The sequence below is a fragment of the Malus domestica genome, chromosome 10 (assembly GCF_042453785.1).
Source record: "Malus domestica chromosome 10, GDT2T_hap1".
Classification (NCBI taxonomy): domain Eukaryota; kingdom Viridiplantae; phylum Streptophyta; class Magnoliopsida; order Rosales; family Rosaceae; genus Malus; species Malus domestica.
This window is the reverse complement of record NC_091670.1, coordinates 24,549,324-24,565,889: the sequence shown is the minus strand read 5'-3', so window position 1 is coordinate 24,565,889 and position 16,566 is coordinate 24,549,324. Positions and strand designations below refer to the sequence as shown.

Sequence of the window (16,566 nt, the reverse complement as noted above, 5' to 3'; positions counted from 1 at the left end):
TCACAGCCGCTTATTCTCACAGCACAACCGCTTATTCTCACAGCAGCTTTTTTTCAAAGCACAGCAATACCAAACCAGCCCTTACAAGTTGGGGATGAGCTCATCCCCATACAGATGATTGCAATTATGCAAGTATTATCCACGCAAGAATGATATTGATTAACCATCCAAGACCTAATGCCGAAACCAGAGTCCCCTCCAATGTGCAAGTAATTGCACCAAGAAAATTTTCAAAATATCAATGGTTTGTTATTATTATTTTTTTCTTTCATTAAGTCGAGCTCATCCAAAAATCGAGTTGAACCAACTTACCAAAATCTTGCAAAGGACCCGAGTGGGGCTGAATTTGAGCTTGAAAAATAATTCAACCAAGGTGCTCAAACTTGATTTAGATAATATTATTCAAGAACAAATTGTGATGTTCCGTCTCTAAATTTATTTATTTATTTATTTTATAGTTTGGAAAGCCCTACTTCTAGGGGCGTTTTAGTCATTTAAGATTTTTTTTTGGTGAGTTTAAAATAGGTGGATTGAGCTGGATCTCACGTGCTAGGTTTAATAACAGGTATGTACTGATGATGCCAGGTGATGATCTGCCCTTCCTTTGTCTTTTTTCATTCAAAATTTAAAAATAAGCTAGTTTTGTTTGTTTTTTAAATCACCGCAACCCCAAATCAGGACTAGCCAAGTGAACTAGTACAATTCCCGATACTCCTTTCTTGCTCGCTTCCCAATTACAAGCTCTCTCTCTCTCCCTCTCTCTCGAAATCTCGTTCATATCTGATATATCCATTCTCATTCTTCGGTATATTAATTATCGAGCACTCGCTTCTTTCTCTTGATCTTTGATAAATTATCAAGAACTCGGTAGGGGTGCATCATTTCCCTCTTGCAGATGTGGTGCAGATCGTCAATATTTCCTTGTTCGTCTTCTGCTGCTATTTCTGCAGCAGGTGATGCTAACAATGTTGATATCCCCCCTCATCAGGAAAAGTATGATGTGTTCATCAGTTTCAGAGGTGAGGACACCCGCCCTGGTATTACCAGCCATCTTCATGCTGCCTTACTTCAGAAGAAAATTGAAACCTACATAGATTACAGACTTCGGAGAGGAGAGGAAATAGGACCCGCGATTCTAGAAGCAATCGAGAAATCTAGGCTTTCGGTGATCATTTTCTCGGAAAACTACGCTTCTTCCACGTGGTGTTTGGATGAACTCATGCATATACTCAAATGCAAGCAAAGATACGGTCTGATGGTCGTACCCGTATTCTACGACATCAATCCATCGGATGTCCGAAAACAACAGGGGAGCTATGCGGTTGCATTTGCTGGACTTGAAAAACGTTTCAAGGACAGTATGGATAAGGTGCACAAGTGGAGGGATGCTTTGACGACTGCAGCCAATCTGTCTGGGTTTGATTACTCAAACAATTCCGGGTAACTAACTCATTCTTTAACTTGTATAAAATAATAAATTTGGTTTAAACTTGTAACAATTAATTTGTGCTAAGATTTGGTAAAGCCTATTTAAGACTAACTATTGCTTTTCAATCAAATCATACATGTATATGCCAGGACGGAGGCAGATCTAATTAAGAAAGTTGTTGATCATATTTGGACCAAATTGATTTGTGAATCATCATGCATTTTGGAGGGCCTGGTTGGAATTGAAAGCCGCATCCAGCAAATAGAATCGCTATTAAGCATTCATTCACAGGACGCTTGCATCACTGTAGGAATTTGGGGGATGGGTGGTATTGGCAAGACCACCCTTTCCGAATCTGTATTTCATAGACTGTCTTCTAAATTTGAAGCCAGTTGTTTTCTTAGAAATGTTAGGGAGAACTCAGAAGAAACAAATGGACTAGATCACTTGGAAAAAACACTTCTTAAAGAGATATTAAAGGAAGAAGGTCTATCCATAGGATCAACTTTTGTTCGAGAAAGGCTCAGACGAACAAAGGTCCTCGTTGTTCTTGATGATGTGAGTGATTCAATGCAAATGGAACGTTTAGCTGGCAATCGTCTACGGTATGGCACTGGAAGTAGAATCATTCTCACAAGTAGAGATAGGAGCACGCTTAGGCAAACTGTTGAAGAGGATAAGATCTACAATGTTGAGGGTTTAAAACCGGTTGAAGCTCTTCACCTCTTCTGTTCATGTGCTTTCAAGAGTAATAGTACTCCTAAAACGGATTATAAGGGGTTGGCAGTAAAGGTGGTGGATTATGCTGGAGGCATTCCTTTAGCTCTGAAACTTCTGGGGTCCTCATTCCTAAATTGCAAGAGCAAAGAAGAATGGGAAGATGAATTGAACAAATTGAAAGAATTTCCCAATGTAAATATCCAGAAAGTGTTGAGACTGAGTTATGATGGATTGGGAAGAAATGAGAAGGAGATATTTTTGGATATAGCTTGTTTCCATAAAGGGAGGCATGTGGATGATGTAAAAAAAATGTTAGCTATTCGTGGATTCTTTGCTTCAAGCGGAATTAGAGTTCTTGTTGATATGTCTCTCATATCAATTCATTCAAAACAGAAAACCCTAGAGATGCACGATTTGCTGCAAGAAATGGGAAGCACAATTGTTCTAGAACAATGTATTGAAGATCCCGGTAAACGAAATAGGTTGTCCAATGATGAGGATATCTATCGTGTACTGAAAAGTAACATGGTAAGGACCCAATGCATTCAATTTCTTTTTCTTTTTATTTCTTTTTTACTAAAAACAAATGGTGAACTTTAGATGATAACACACCAAAGAAAAGCTCATTCAGAATAAAGAAGTCAGAGTACTAAAAATTTAATTATTGATTGAATTTTGTTGTATGTACATTCACATTTAAACTTTGTTCTTATTGTCAGGGAACTCCGATTGTTCAAGCCATATTGGTTAACAGGTCTATGATTGAAAACCTACAGTTGAAACGTGCAGACTTCAAAAAGATGTCCAACCTAATGTGGCTATCTGTGAATGGAGGGTTAGGAATTGTCCGGAAAACATTATTGCTTGTAGACGATTCCTTTCTTCCTCGTTATCTACCCGCTTCTCTAGATCTTCCCAATTCTCTTCGTTATCTTAACTGGGAATTATATCCTTGGAAATCTTTGCCGTCAAGTTTTTCTCCTGAAAATCTAGTTGAGCTTCATATGCCCTGGAGCCGAGTTAGAAAGCTATGGAATGAAGAGCAGGTATATATGCCTATTTTAGTTCTTGATAAAAATGCAGTGTAGAAAGTCTCCCTTATTAATTCTTTGTATTTTTCTCTACTTTTGTTACAGAGACTTGTGAACTTAAAAGTGATCAATCTGCAGTGCTCTTATTATCTAACGGAAGTTCCAAATCTCTCTGGGAGTCCAAAAATTGTGCACATAAATCTTTATTTCTGTGAACGTTTGGTTGAAATTCCTAGGTGTTTTCAACATCTTCATAAGCTTACTTATCTTAATCTTGGACATTGCAAGTGTCTCAAGTATCTTCCGGAGATGCCAGAGACTATTGAATTCTTAGATTTATTTGGCAGTGGTATACAGGAGTTGCTTGAATCAGTTTGGTCTAGAGACCTTAAGAAACTTCCAAGCAACAGGTGTAAGGTGAAAGTCTCTGATTGTTTTAATCTGTGTTCGTGCTTCTCTCTTGGCTAGTTTTATGAGCTTCCCACAGATATAAGTGAATTAAATTTGGAATTTTGCATGAGAATTGTGAGTCTCCCAACCAACATTTGTAAATTGAAATATCTCGAGAAACTCAACCTCTCTAGGTGCCCTAATCTTGAAAACTTTCCAAACATCTTGGAGCCAATGGAATATTTGAAGTCCTTGAATTTAAGTGGAACAGCGGTTAAAGTGCTACACTCATCAATCGAGTTTCTACCTGCTCTCAAAACAATTGATCTAGAGGATTGCAAAAGGCTTTCGAGTATCCCAAAGAGCATTTGTAAGTTGAAATCTCTTGAGCAACTTGATCTCAATGGTTGCTCTGCATTGTATGAATTCCCTCAAATCTTGGAACCAATGGAACATCTGAACTTTCTTAGTTTGAAAGGGACAGCGCTTGAAAAGCTTCCTTCGTCTATTGGGAATCTAATTGGGCTTCAAACATTAGATCTCAGTTGCTGCAAGAAACTTGAAGTTGTCCCAAGTAGTATCTACAGTTTAACCAACCTTAAAACTCTCCGCTTTCGTGACTGTCAGGTACTCAAAGAGTTGCCATCCGGTTCTGTTGGTTTGCTCTCTTTGGAAGTTCTAGACCTCTGTAGCACCCGCATATCAGTAATCCCTGATGGTCTCATTGGCTCTACCTCATTGCAAGATGTGGACTTGAGTGGAACCATGATTAGGAGCTTACCTGCAAGCATCAAACAAGCTTCTTGATTGCATAGACTAAGCTTAATCGGGTGCAAACAGCTTCAATCATTACCAGAGCTCCCAGTGCTATGTCATCTTGAAGTTCAAGGCTGCGCATCGCTGAAGACAATGTCAAGTACAAGGGCTGCGCGTCTCTGAAATTAGATTTTTTTCATTGCCCAAAATTGGAACATAATGCAAGGGGGTTTATTGGGATCAAAGTGAGGGATCTTCAGTACATATCAATCTTCCTCCAGATTGGTATCACACAGGTTTATTTGGTTTCGCTCTCACTGTTATTGTTTCTTGTGTTCCCAACCATGAGCCAGACTTGAGGAGGGTAGTAAGAGCCAGTTTCAATGTTAAATTCCTGAGTGAAAGCCATGAACTGTTCACTTCTGAATTCGGTATCCCACAGGTCAGCTTGAAGTTGAAAGACTACTGTTACGGCTGACATCACATGTATGTGTGGAATAAAGCCTTTATAAGCAAAGAGGTAGCAGAAAAATGCTCCCCTGATGTTTACAGACATGCCAATGAGGCCTCTGTTGAATTCTGCGCGTGAATGTTTTTGACCAACACATTCCCAGTGTGGTGGAAAAGTGTGGTACATGCCCGTTGTATGCCCAAGATGGTGAGAAATTCAAATTTGATCATGTCTTGGTGTCACAGGAACGAAAAATACAAGAAGAAATTTGACAAGGTGATGAATCCTAAGCCAGTGGATCAAATGATGATGAGTCACAAGGCCCGTCCCACCCATGATAGAAACACTTGGAACGGCGAATAGCAGACACAAAAACGAAGCACAACAACTACAACAACAACAACAACAAAGCCTTTTCCCACTAAGTGGGGTCGGCTATATGAATCCTAGAACGCCATTGCGCTCGGTTTTGTGTCATGTCCTCCGTTAGATCCAAGTACTCTAAGTCTTTTCTTAGAGTCTCTTCCAAAGTTTTCCTAGGTCTTCCTCTACCCCTTCGGCCCTGAACCTCTGTCCCGTAGTCACATCTTCGAACCGGAGCATCAGTCGGCCTTCTTTGCACATGTCCAAATCACCGGAGCCGATTTTCTCGCATCTTTCCTACAATTTCGGCTACTCCTACTTTACCTCGGCTATCCTCATTCCCAATCTTATCCTTTCTCGTGTGCCCACACATCTCACGAAGCATCCTCATCTCCGCTACACCCATTTTGTGTACGTGTTGATGCTTCACCGCCCAACATTCTGTGCCATACAACATCGCTGGCCTTATTGCCGTCCTATAAAATTTTCCCTTGAGCTTCAGTGGCCTACGACGGTCACACAACACGCCGGATGCACTCTTACACTTCATCCATCCAGCTTGTATTCTATGGTTGAGATCTCCATCTAATTCTCCGTTCTCTTGCAAGATAGATCCTAGGTAGCGAAAACGGTCGCTTTTTGTGATCTTCGCTAGATTGCTCCGGTCATTAGTGTGGATAAGTATATAAATGGATAGAGATAGGAAAGCAAACACAAGATGTACGTGGTTCACCCAGATTGGCTACGTCCACGGAATATAAGAGTTTTCATTAATTGTGAAGGGTTTACACAAGTATATAGGTTCAAGCTCTCCTTTAGTGAGTACAAGTGAATGATTTAGTACAAATGACATTAGGAAATATTGTGGGAGAATGATCTCGTAATCACGAAACTTCTAAGTATCGGAGTGTGGTGTCATCTTGACTTGCCTTTTCTGTCTCATAGGTAGATGTGGCATCTTCTCTGGAAGTACTCTTCCTCCATCCAGGGGTGGTATCTTTAACTGGTGGAGATGCACAAGGTAATGTATCAATTTCACTTGAAGCTTACTTGTAGTTTCAGGCTTGGTCAAGCGCGATACAAACCATGTAGTAGGAGTCCCCCAAGTCGCCGAGCTAGGGGGTCTGCTGAAAGAGGTGACAGACAAGGTAAGCAATCAAAGCTTCGACTGATTGTTCACCTTCTCCCCATCTTGCAGCAGCATGAAGGATAAAGAGAAGAAAAATGAGAAGAGATGATATGAGATACTTTTGCTTTTGAAGAAGTAACTTTCCACAGGCTTATTCTTGAACTGAACTGGAGAGTTTTCTGGTTTCCTCCAGAGTATAAGGCCGACTGAAGAATTTGAGGGTCAAAACAAGTCCATCAAATCTAGAGTACGTTCCACCCTGCTGATATGGGATACTTTTGCTTTTGACAGAGTAATGGATGTATCGGCACGTGTGCCGATACGCTTGTCTCCACATGCTTCCTTGTATCCTTCGCACTTGCCCTATCTGTTCCTCAAGCAGATGCGGAATCTTCCCTGGAAACATAAGATGTTGAAGATGAGTACTCGAGAGCAACGCCAGGTAAGTAATCAGGTAAGGGGTTCCAGGCAGTCAGTTCCTGGCTGGAAGCTTGATTCCAAGTGCTGACTGATTGCTCTCTTTCTCCTTGTCTTGCAGGTAAAAACAAGGCCAAAGGAAAAGACAGGGAAAAAGCATGATATGGGATACTCTTGCTTTTAACCCTGATGATATGAGATATTCTTGCTCTAGTATAGCTTGTTTGCAGAGGTATTATCGGGGGGAAAGAAAGCTGAATATTTCGAAAGGCTTCGTTGGGAGTGCCCTCTCAGATATGATGAAGGGTTGAGCATTTTTGCAGGTCTACCTGTCCGTTGGGGATGGAGGTCGAAATATATAGGAGTCTCCCTAACAACAAGTAGTAATGCTATTCCTTTACCCTGCTTGGTCATAGCACGGTAGTGGGAGCTGCCAGTTTCACATGTTTTAACTCTGTCAGAGCACTTTGAAAAAGTGGTCTGTGGTATCTGGCTCTCGAGATTCGGAGAACGATGCCTCTTCGATTTTTGAGAAAGCAATCATGCTGGGGGTCTGGCTCTCGAGATTTGGCCTCTTCGATTGATTCGGAGAACGATGCCTCATCGATTTTTGAGAAAGCAATCATGCTGGGGGTCTGGCTCTCGAAGATTCGGGGAGCAGTGTCTCTTCGATTTTTGAGAAAGTAATCATGTTGGGAGTCTGGCTCTCGAGATTCGGAGGGCGGTGCCTCTTCAATTTTGGAGCAAGTAATCTTGTTAGGAGTGTTTTCTCGAATGTGAGTAAAGGTTGGGCATATTTGCTATTCTACCTTGCCACGAAGCACAGAGGTTGACACACAGAGACTTTTCAATTATCCAGCAGTGGTACTGTTCCTTTACCCTTGTGGGTAATAATATGGTAGCTAGACCTTCAAAATTTATGGGTCTAAACTTTGTTAGTGCTGTTTCTTTGCTATTCTTTTACCCTTCTTGGTTAGAACGATGTAGTGGGAGCTGCAAGCTTCACGTGCTCAACTTTGGCAGAGAACTTTGGCAAAGTTATTTGTGGTACCCATGAGCTATTGTTGCGTGTGGGAAGTGGGTGATTGAACAGTTAGATTCATGTGTTTTCTACTTCCCCAGAAGTCTTCGACAGAATGCCCATAATTTTCGCAAAGCTGAGTGTGCATGTGACAGGTGCTGACAAGGCTGGAAAAGTAGGTGCTTCTTCGATTTCTGAGATCAGCCCTCGTGGTCTCTGGGGAGCCCAGCTTTTGAGAAAGCGAGCGCTTCTTCGATTTCTGAGGTCGGCCTTCGTGGTCTTTGAGCAGCCCAACTTTTGAGAAAGCAAACGCCTCTTCGATTTCTGAGATCAACCCTCGTGATCTCTAAGCAGCCCAGCTTTTGAGAAAGCAAACGCCTCTTCGATTTCTGAGCAGGCGCCTCTTCGATTTCTGAAGCTCCGTCGAGTGCAGATTTTTATAGGGGCTGGCATTAAGTTCCAAAGCACACTTGAATCTCCACCAGTAGAAGCTTCATTCTTGCACTTCTAAGATCTTGATTTGTCCGACCTCTTCTCTCTTCAACACCTTTGAAAATGTCTGGCCCCTCCGACCGTCGTTTTGACTTGAACCTTGTTGAAGAGGCAGCCCCGCCTTCTCCAGACAACATATGGCGCCCATCCTTCGTCTCCCCTACTGGTCCTCTTACCGTTGGGGATTCCGTGATGAAGAATGATATGACCGCTGCGGTGGTGGCCAGGAACTTTCTCACTCCCAAAGATAACAGACTACTTTCCAAACGGTCTGATGAGTTAGCTGTTAAGGATTCGCTGGCTCTCAGTGTTCAGTGTGCAGGTTCTGTGTCTAATATGGCCCAACGCCTATTTGCTCGAACCCGCCAAGTTGAATCATTGGCGGCTGAAGTGATGAGTCTCAAACAGGAGATTAGAGGGCTCAAGCATGAGAATAAACAGTTGCACCGGCTCGCACATGACTATGCTACAAACATGAAGAGGAAGCTTGACCAGATGAAGGAAACTGATGGTCAGGTTTTACTTGATCATCAGAGATTTGTGGGTTTGTTCCAAAGGCATTTATTGCCTTCGTATTCTGGGGCTGTACCGCGTAATGAAGCTCCGAATGATCAACCTCTGATGCCTCCTCCTTCTAGGGTTCTGTCCAGTACTGAGGCTCCAAATGATCCCCCTCCGGTGCCTTCTCTTTCTGGGGCTCTACCGACTGCTGAGACTTCTCCTAAGCAACCTTTGTGAAGGCTCCCTCTTGTGTGTTTATTTTGACTCATGTATATGTACATATTTGTAGCTTATCGGGGATATCAATAAATAAGCTTTCCTTCATTTCAACGTATTGTGTTAAATACACCAAAGCCTTCTTCGCTAAGTTCTTTGAATTTTCTTTTGTTGAAGCTTGTATGTTGAAGCTTTCTGAGTGGAGCATGTAGGTTGGGGTAGTGTTCCCTTAATTTCCCGAGTGAGGAAAACTTCTCGGTTGGAGACTTGGAAAATCCAAGTCACTGGGTGGGATCGGCTATATGAATCTTAGAACGCCATTGTGCTCGATCCTGTGTCATGTCCTTCGTTAGATCCAAGTACTCTAAGTCTTTTCTTAGAGTCTCTTCCAAAGTTTTCCTAGGTCTTCCTCTACCCCTTCGGCCCTGAACCTCTGTCCCATAGTCGCATCTTCTAATCGGAGCGTCAGTAGGCCTTCTTTGCACATGTCCAAACCACCGTAACCGATTTTCTCTCATCTTTCCTTCAATTTCGGCTACTCCTACTTTACCCCGGATATCCTCATTCCTAATCTTATCCTTTCTCGTGTGCCCACACATCCAACGAAGCATCCTCATCTCCGCTACACCCATTTTGTGTACGTGTTGATGTTTCACCGCCCAACATTCTGTGCCATACAGCATCGTCGGCCTTATTGCCGTCCTATAAAATTTTCCCTTGAGCTTCAGTGGCATACGGCGGTCACACAACACGCCGGATGCACTCTTCCACTTCATCCATCCAGCTTGTATTCTATGGTTGAGATCTCCATCTAATTCTCCGTTCTTTTGCAAGATAGATCCTAGGTAACGAAAACGGTCGCTCTTTGGTATTTCTTGATCTCCGATCCTCACCCCTAACTCGTTTTGGCCTCCATTTGCACTGAACTTACATTCCATATATTCTGTCTTTGATCGGCTTAGGCGAAGACCTTTAGATTCCAACACTTCTCTCCAAAGGTTAAGATTTGCATTTACCCCTTCCTGAGTTTCATCTATCAACACTATATCGTCTGCGAAAAGCATACACCAAGGAATATCATCTTGAATATGTCCTGTTAACTCATCCATTACCAACGCAAAAAGGTAAGGACTTAAGGATGAGCCTTGATGTAATCCTACAGTTATGGGAAAGCTTTCGGTTTGTCTTTCATGAGTTCTTACGGCAGTCTTTGCTCCTTCATACATATCCTTTATAGCTTGGATATATGCTACTCGTACTCCTTTCTTCTCTAAAATCCTCCAAAGAATGTCTCTTGGGACCCTATCATACGCTTTTTCCAAATCTATAAAGACCATGTGTAAATCCTTTTTCCCATCTCTATATCTTTCCATCAATCTTCGTAAGAGATAGATTGCCTCCATGGTTGAGCGCCCTGGCATGAATCCGAATTGGTTGTCCGAAACCCGTGTCTCTTGCCTCAATCTATGCTCAATGACTCTCTCCCAGAGCTTCATTGTATGACTCATTAGCTTAATACCCCTATAGTTCATGCAATTTTGTACGTCGCCCTTATTCTTGTAGATAGGCACCAAAGTGCTCGTTCGCCACTCATTTGGCATCTTCTTCGTTTTCAAAATCCTATTGAAAAGGTCAGTGAGCCATGTTATACCTGTCTCTCCCAAAAGTTTCCACACTTCGATTGGTATATTGTCTGGGCCTATTGCTTTTTTATGCTTCATCTTCTTCAAAGCTACAACCACTTCTTCCTTCCGGATTCGACGATAAAAAGAGTAGTTTCTACACTCTTCTGAGTTACTCAACTCCCCTAAAGAAGCACTCATTTCATGTCCTTCATTGAAAAGATTATGAAAATAACCTCTCCATCTGTCTTTAACCGCGTTCTCTGTAGCAAGAACATTTCCATCCTCATCCTTGATGCACCTCACTTGGTTTAGGTCCCTTGTCTTCTTTTCCCTTGCTCTAGATAGTTTATAGATATCAAACTCTCCTTCTTTGGTATCTAGTCGTTTATACATATCGTCGTAAGCCGCTAACTTAGCTTCTCTGACAGCTTTCTTCGCCTCTTGCTTCGCTTTTCTATACCTTTCACCATTTTCATCGGTCCTCTCCTTGTATAAGGCTTTACAACATTCCTTCTTAGCCTTCACCTTTGTTTGTACCTCCTCATTCCACCACCAAGATTCCTTTTGGTGTGGGGCAAAGCCCTTGGACTCTCCTAATACCTCTTTTGCTACTTTTCGGATACAACTAGCCATGGAATCCCACATTTGGCTAGCTTCCCCCTCTCTATCCCACACCCATTGGGTGATTACCTTCTCTTTGAAAATGACTTGTTTTTCTTCTTTTAGATTCCACCATCTAGTCCTTGGGCACTTCCAAGTCTTGTTCTTTTGTCTTACTCTTTTGATATGTACATTCATCACCAACAAGCGATGTTGATTAGCCACACTCTCTCCAGGTATAACTTTGCAATCCTTACAAGTTATACGATCCCCTTTCCTCATTAGAAGAAAATCTATTTGTGTTTTTGACGACCCACTCTTGTAGGTGATCACATGTTCTTCTCTCTTCTTAAAGAAGGTGTTGGCTAAGAAGATATCATATGCCATTGCAAAATCCAAGATAGCTTCCCCATCCTCGTTTCTCTCCCCAAAACCATGGCCACCATGAAAACCTCCATAGTTGCCTGTCTCCCTGCCCACGTGTCCATTTAAATCTCCTCCTATAAATAACTTCTCCGTCTGAGCAATTCCTTGCACCAAGTCTCCAAGATCTTCCCAAAATTTCTCCTTCGAACTCGTATCCAACCCTACTTGAGGTGCATACGCACTAATCACATTGATAAGTTCTTGTCCTATTACAATCTTGATTGCCATGATTCTATCTCCTACCCTCTTGACATCTACAACATCTTGTACCAAGGTCTTGTCCACGATGATGCCAACACCGTTTCTCGTTCTATTTGTGCCCGAATACCAAAGTTTAAACCCTGAGTTTTCTAGATCCTTTGCCTTACTACCAACCCACTTAGTTTCTTGTAGGCATATAATATTTATCCTTCTCCTCACCATAACTTCCACTACTTCCATAGATTTTCCCGTTAAGGTTCCTATATTCCACGTTCCTAAACGCATTTTGCTCTCTTGAACTCTACCCTTCTGTCCTAGCTTCTTCACCCTCCCCCGTCTAATAGGATCAAAGTACTTCTTTTGTGTGTCCCGGGTAAAGTTGATAGGAGCATATGCTCCCAAACAACTTTGAGTGGAGTCGTTCGAAAAGAAGTTTCTATGGCCCCCTTGCTCATTTAACACTGCATCCGGGTGCCGATGGAGATACAGCGACCCTTGCTCACTTATCACTGTGCTCGGGCCACACAGCGCGCCACTTACGGGTGACGCCCTAGCTTTAGCGCGACTTTGTTCTGGATTCATTTTCATAAGGATTCGACGTGATCATGGAGTGCCGGCTGTCGACTACCTGACGCCCTCCCCCTCCTCCTTTATCCGGGCTTGGGACCGGCCATGTAAAACATAGGCAGAGTTAAACGAAGCACAACAACTACCTGGCTAAAATGCACTCCAATGATCGGTCTTTTCTCGTAGTCTCCACTGATGTCCGGAAAGGCCCTGAAGACCAAAATAGGTCCGAGTCTCGTCTCGGAGTTTGACTGTTGAATGATGTCCTAAATGGAGAAGACCCAAATGCGTATGTCTCCTCTTGGAGTTTGACTGTCAAATGATGTCCTAATGGCGCTGAAGATGCGAAGAAATTTGATTCACATCTTGGAGTTTGAATGTCCAGTGACGTCCGAAATGACCCTGAAGATCCCAAGGGATCTGAGTCTCTTCTTGGAGTTTGACTGTCCAGTGCTGACCTAAATGGCGCTGAAGAGCCAAAAGGGTTTGGGATGTCATCAAGTGTTTCTGGTTGAGGGAAATATCCAGTATCTTGGGTGCTTCTAAACGGATCAAACCTGGAGAAGGTGTCGAATGAAAGTTCTGATCTATCCTCGTACCTTGGTGACGACTATCATGAATTGAAGGCTGACAGTAGTGTGCTGTGAACAGAATCATCGAAAGCAAAAGGGCGGCTCTTCTGGGAAATCTACCTCATTGTGATGACCCAGTCCTGATAGGGTTGAGGCCGAACTCCCCAGGGTTTGGGAATTATGGACGGTTAAACAGAAATTAAAGAATAAAATGACAATTTACTGATTTTGCAGTGATCATGTTACTATACAGATATGGGGATCAGACGATGCAAAGATGCCTGCTGATGGTTTTGCACCTTGGTGAGTAACATTAGGAGTATTTCTTTTCTATTTAATAGAAATGGAATTTATGGGGGCTGAGAGCTTGAGGATTGAAAAATGTCGTCTTTTGAGATGAGAACTGGTGTTTCTGATACTCCAATTTCAAGGGGTAGTTCAATGAGTACACAGGTATGCACATGTGCATGTGTGTATGTACAACTTTATACATGCATCTACTGAAATACATACGTTTGAGTCTGGTTTTGGTTTCGGATTATGTGCTGGTTGTGGATTTTGGAATAATAATGTCACTGCCTGATACCTATGAACCGTTTGAATGAGGGATTTAAGCTGAAATACAACACTTAAGTTGTGAGCATATGTGAATGTGAATAAAGTGTGAGTAAAATGTGAATAGGCATTTTATGAAAATTATTAGGCTCTGAATGTGTAGTCGTATTGTATAGTGAAGAGGATAAAGTTATTTTTATCTTATACAAACAAGTAAAAGAATATCCTCATTCAAACGAGAAAAGGTTGAATGCCCAGCTTTGTAGATTATTACCTTATGATTGTTAAAAGAAATGTTATTCTGCTCATGCTTCAAGTCCTCACTTATACAAACAATTGACAACATAACAGATACTCTTATCATCAGTACATCACATTATTTTCGTGCCTTAGGTTCATATTCTTAAGAGCTCTAGAGTTTCTTAAGGTTCTTATTCTTAAGGTTTGATAATATTTTGTTAATCACCTAATTTGTCATCACCTAATGTTGTGTAATCGAACTCCAATTTTGAGTGAACATGATTGAAAGCTCAGTTGTAAGAACTCTGGATAATCCAAAAGCTCACTTAAACTTTGAGCTCTGTGTTTATTGGTCTTTTTTTCTGAATTCTATGAAAATTAGTTTTTGATTACACAACAGAACGACCAAAGTGTCATAAAAAACACAGAGCTCTGCAAAGATATGATTTTGCAGCCCAACAGCTTAGAGTTTGTATAGTTTTTGGTTATATTGGAGTTGAATTTTGTATTTTTGTTTATATCGACTCATCACTAGGTCTCTCCTTTTCTTTTCTACTCATTATTCATAGAGATCCCTACTAACCCAAGTGTTTAGAGTCGTGATTTCTATGACTTTTGTGAAGTGAACAAAACAAGCTCCACTCTCAACCTGGTTAGGCTTCAATCTACTAATTAATTAAGGAAACTTTAACGAAAAGTTTCTGGTACTGTTTACTTTAACGAAAAACCACATTTTTACACTAAATAGTCAATCCTGGTACTATTCATTTTACCCTTTATTTTGTCCTTATCGTTAAAACTCAAAGTTTTCAAGCCATTTTCATTAGTTTTCCTATTAATGCCGTCTTTTAATTTATATTACTTCAAGCCTTCAAAATTAATGCTTGATTTCTACCATTTCCTATATTGTTCTATTGCTTTAGGCTACATGTTTAGTGTTAAGTGTTATACATGTTAGGTAGAATGAAGAAGTGAATTAGATCCTCTTGATAATATAGGGGAAAAGTCTATAGGTGTTAACTGGGTTTTTAGATTGATTGTTTGGTAACAACATAAAATCTCAATATTCACCATCTCCAAAATATTTAACATCATCTACTAAGTATTAGATTGTAACCTATTAAATCATTGAAAATAAAGTTCTCTCTAACTGGTATAAACCTATGTTCGGCTCAAAAAAAAAAAACGGGTATAAACCATATTCATTTCCACCAAAAAACTAGGTAACCATACTTTATTCTTATTTTCTTTATAGTATAAATCTGTTGATGTATAAATTAATTGCGTGTATTTTAATATTTCATTTTTTCTACTTTCTTGACAATCAAGAGTAGTGGACTGGAACTTTTGGTGCTCCGATAAACAACTTTTGTCATATTTTCTCAATGTAAATCAAACAATATTCCCTAATACTTTTTGCATGTAAATAACCAAATGTTTCGTAATCTTTTGTATATAAGTTCTACTATTGATCGAAAACCACGTAAACTACTCAAAAACGTTTCGATCTATTTTGTTTTATGTAGATAGTCAAAAGTTTCTACGATTTTTTTATGTGGACTGTATCAATTATAACTTTTGTATGAAAAAATCTTTCTATTGTTTTCAAAGTAAAAAAAATACTAATCTTCTATGGCCAGTCTTTTATATTTTTCAAACATAATCATTCTTATCATTTTAATCCCACCGCAACAGGCGAGCATCAATTTCTAGTTGGTCACTAAACTGGAAAAATTGAAAACCTCGTAGGTAATAAATGTTATGTAAACGCGTCAATTGATGAATGGGAAGCATCTTGCATTTTTTTTTTTAATTACAAGCAATATTCTTGACTAATCTACATTGGGTTAAGGAGAAATGTCTAACCATATGAGCAATCCACCACTTGTTATCTAATGTTTGCTTTTATCTTTAATTGAAGAGTTGCTTATACTTGATACGCTATCGTTACTTTTTTTTTTTAATACAACGATATATTTTACACTAAGAGGAGGAAAAGTTCGGCTAAGCCACACCTTTTATTTTCATTTCTTTGATGAGTTTCTTGGAGATCGACTTAGGATACTCCGCATCATAGAATTTTTGGTAACTTTGTGCAAGTCAAGTTAACTCATACAATTGCTGAACTCAAAATTGATATAGTCTCTCCCGGCAATTGCTTGCTCCTCCCCTATGTTGCACCGACACAGACACAGATACAACGATACGATAAATCTTAAAAAACAGGAACACTAACACAATTAGGACACGACAATTAAAATATAATAAATATTACATCTGAAAAAGAAAAAAAAAACAATACTTCGAATTCATAATATAACAAAATACTCATGCTAGAGAGAAGATGATTGAAGTTAGGTTGAGGTCAGGGACACTTTTAGGTTTTAGTTTCAATATTTCTAAAAATGTCCCAAAATGTTTTTTTAATTTACAAAAAGGTTCATGCAATGTTTTGATCGTATCCAAACCGTGTCTAGAGCATGTCCAAGACGTGTTGGGGTGTCCGATACTCTGACACTTTAGAGTTTTGGAGTGTCTGTGCAACCTAGCTTCTCCCTTGCGCTTTATCTGTCTTTGCTTACTGCCTACTGCCTAGAGAGAGAGAGAGAGAGAGAGATGGAGTGCATCACTACTCTCTTGCAAATGTGCTGCAGATCATTAGCATTTTCCTCTTCTTCTTCGTCCTTTGCTACTGATCCTGCAGCTGGTGATGCTGATGATGTTGATATCCCTTCTCATCAAGAAAAGTATAAATATATTATTTGGTACCTACATCGTTGAATTTTTTTAAAACATTTGGATGACTAAATGATATTTCATATAATTTTGTATAGGCTGATCTTCAAATGAAGATTAAAAGATTA

At 40.4% G+C, this 16,566-nt stretch overlaps 1 protein-coding gene across 1 annotated transcript; it reads left to right on the top strand.

The window, feature by feature from the left end:
* The first annotated feature begins 660 nt into the window (after positions 1 to 660).
* On the top strand, positions 661 to 3,797 carry LOC139188989 (disease resistance protein RUN1-like). Its single transcript, XM_070807177.1, has 4 exons — positions 661 to 1,440; positions 1,579 to 2,677; positions 2,869 to 3,195; positions 3,286 to 3,797. Exons 1-4 carry the CDS (start codon positions 896 to 898, stop codon positions 3,646 to 3,648), a joined length of 2,334 nt encoding a protein of 777 aa, XP_070663278.1. The 5' UTR covers positions 661 to 895; the 3' UTR covers positions 3,649 to 3,797.
* The last annotated feature ends 12,769 nt before the right edge of the window (positions 3,798 to 16,566 follow it).

Excerpts from the sequence above, each read along its gene's own strand:
- LOC139188989 (XM_070807177.1), top strand. The coding sequence starts at position 896 with ATGTGGTGCAGATCGTCAATATTTCCTTGTTCGTCTTCTGCTGCTATT. Across the intron at positions 1,441-1,578 it reads GATTACTCAAACAATTCCGG|GACGGAGGCAGATCTAATTA; the intron begins GTAACTAACTCA and ends TGTATATGCCAG. Across the intron at positions 3,196-3,285 it reads AGCTATGGAATGAAGAGCAG|AGACTTGTGAACTTAAAAGT; the intron begins GTATATATGCCT and ends CTTTTGTTACAG.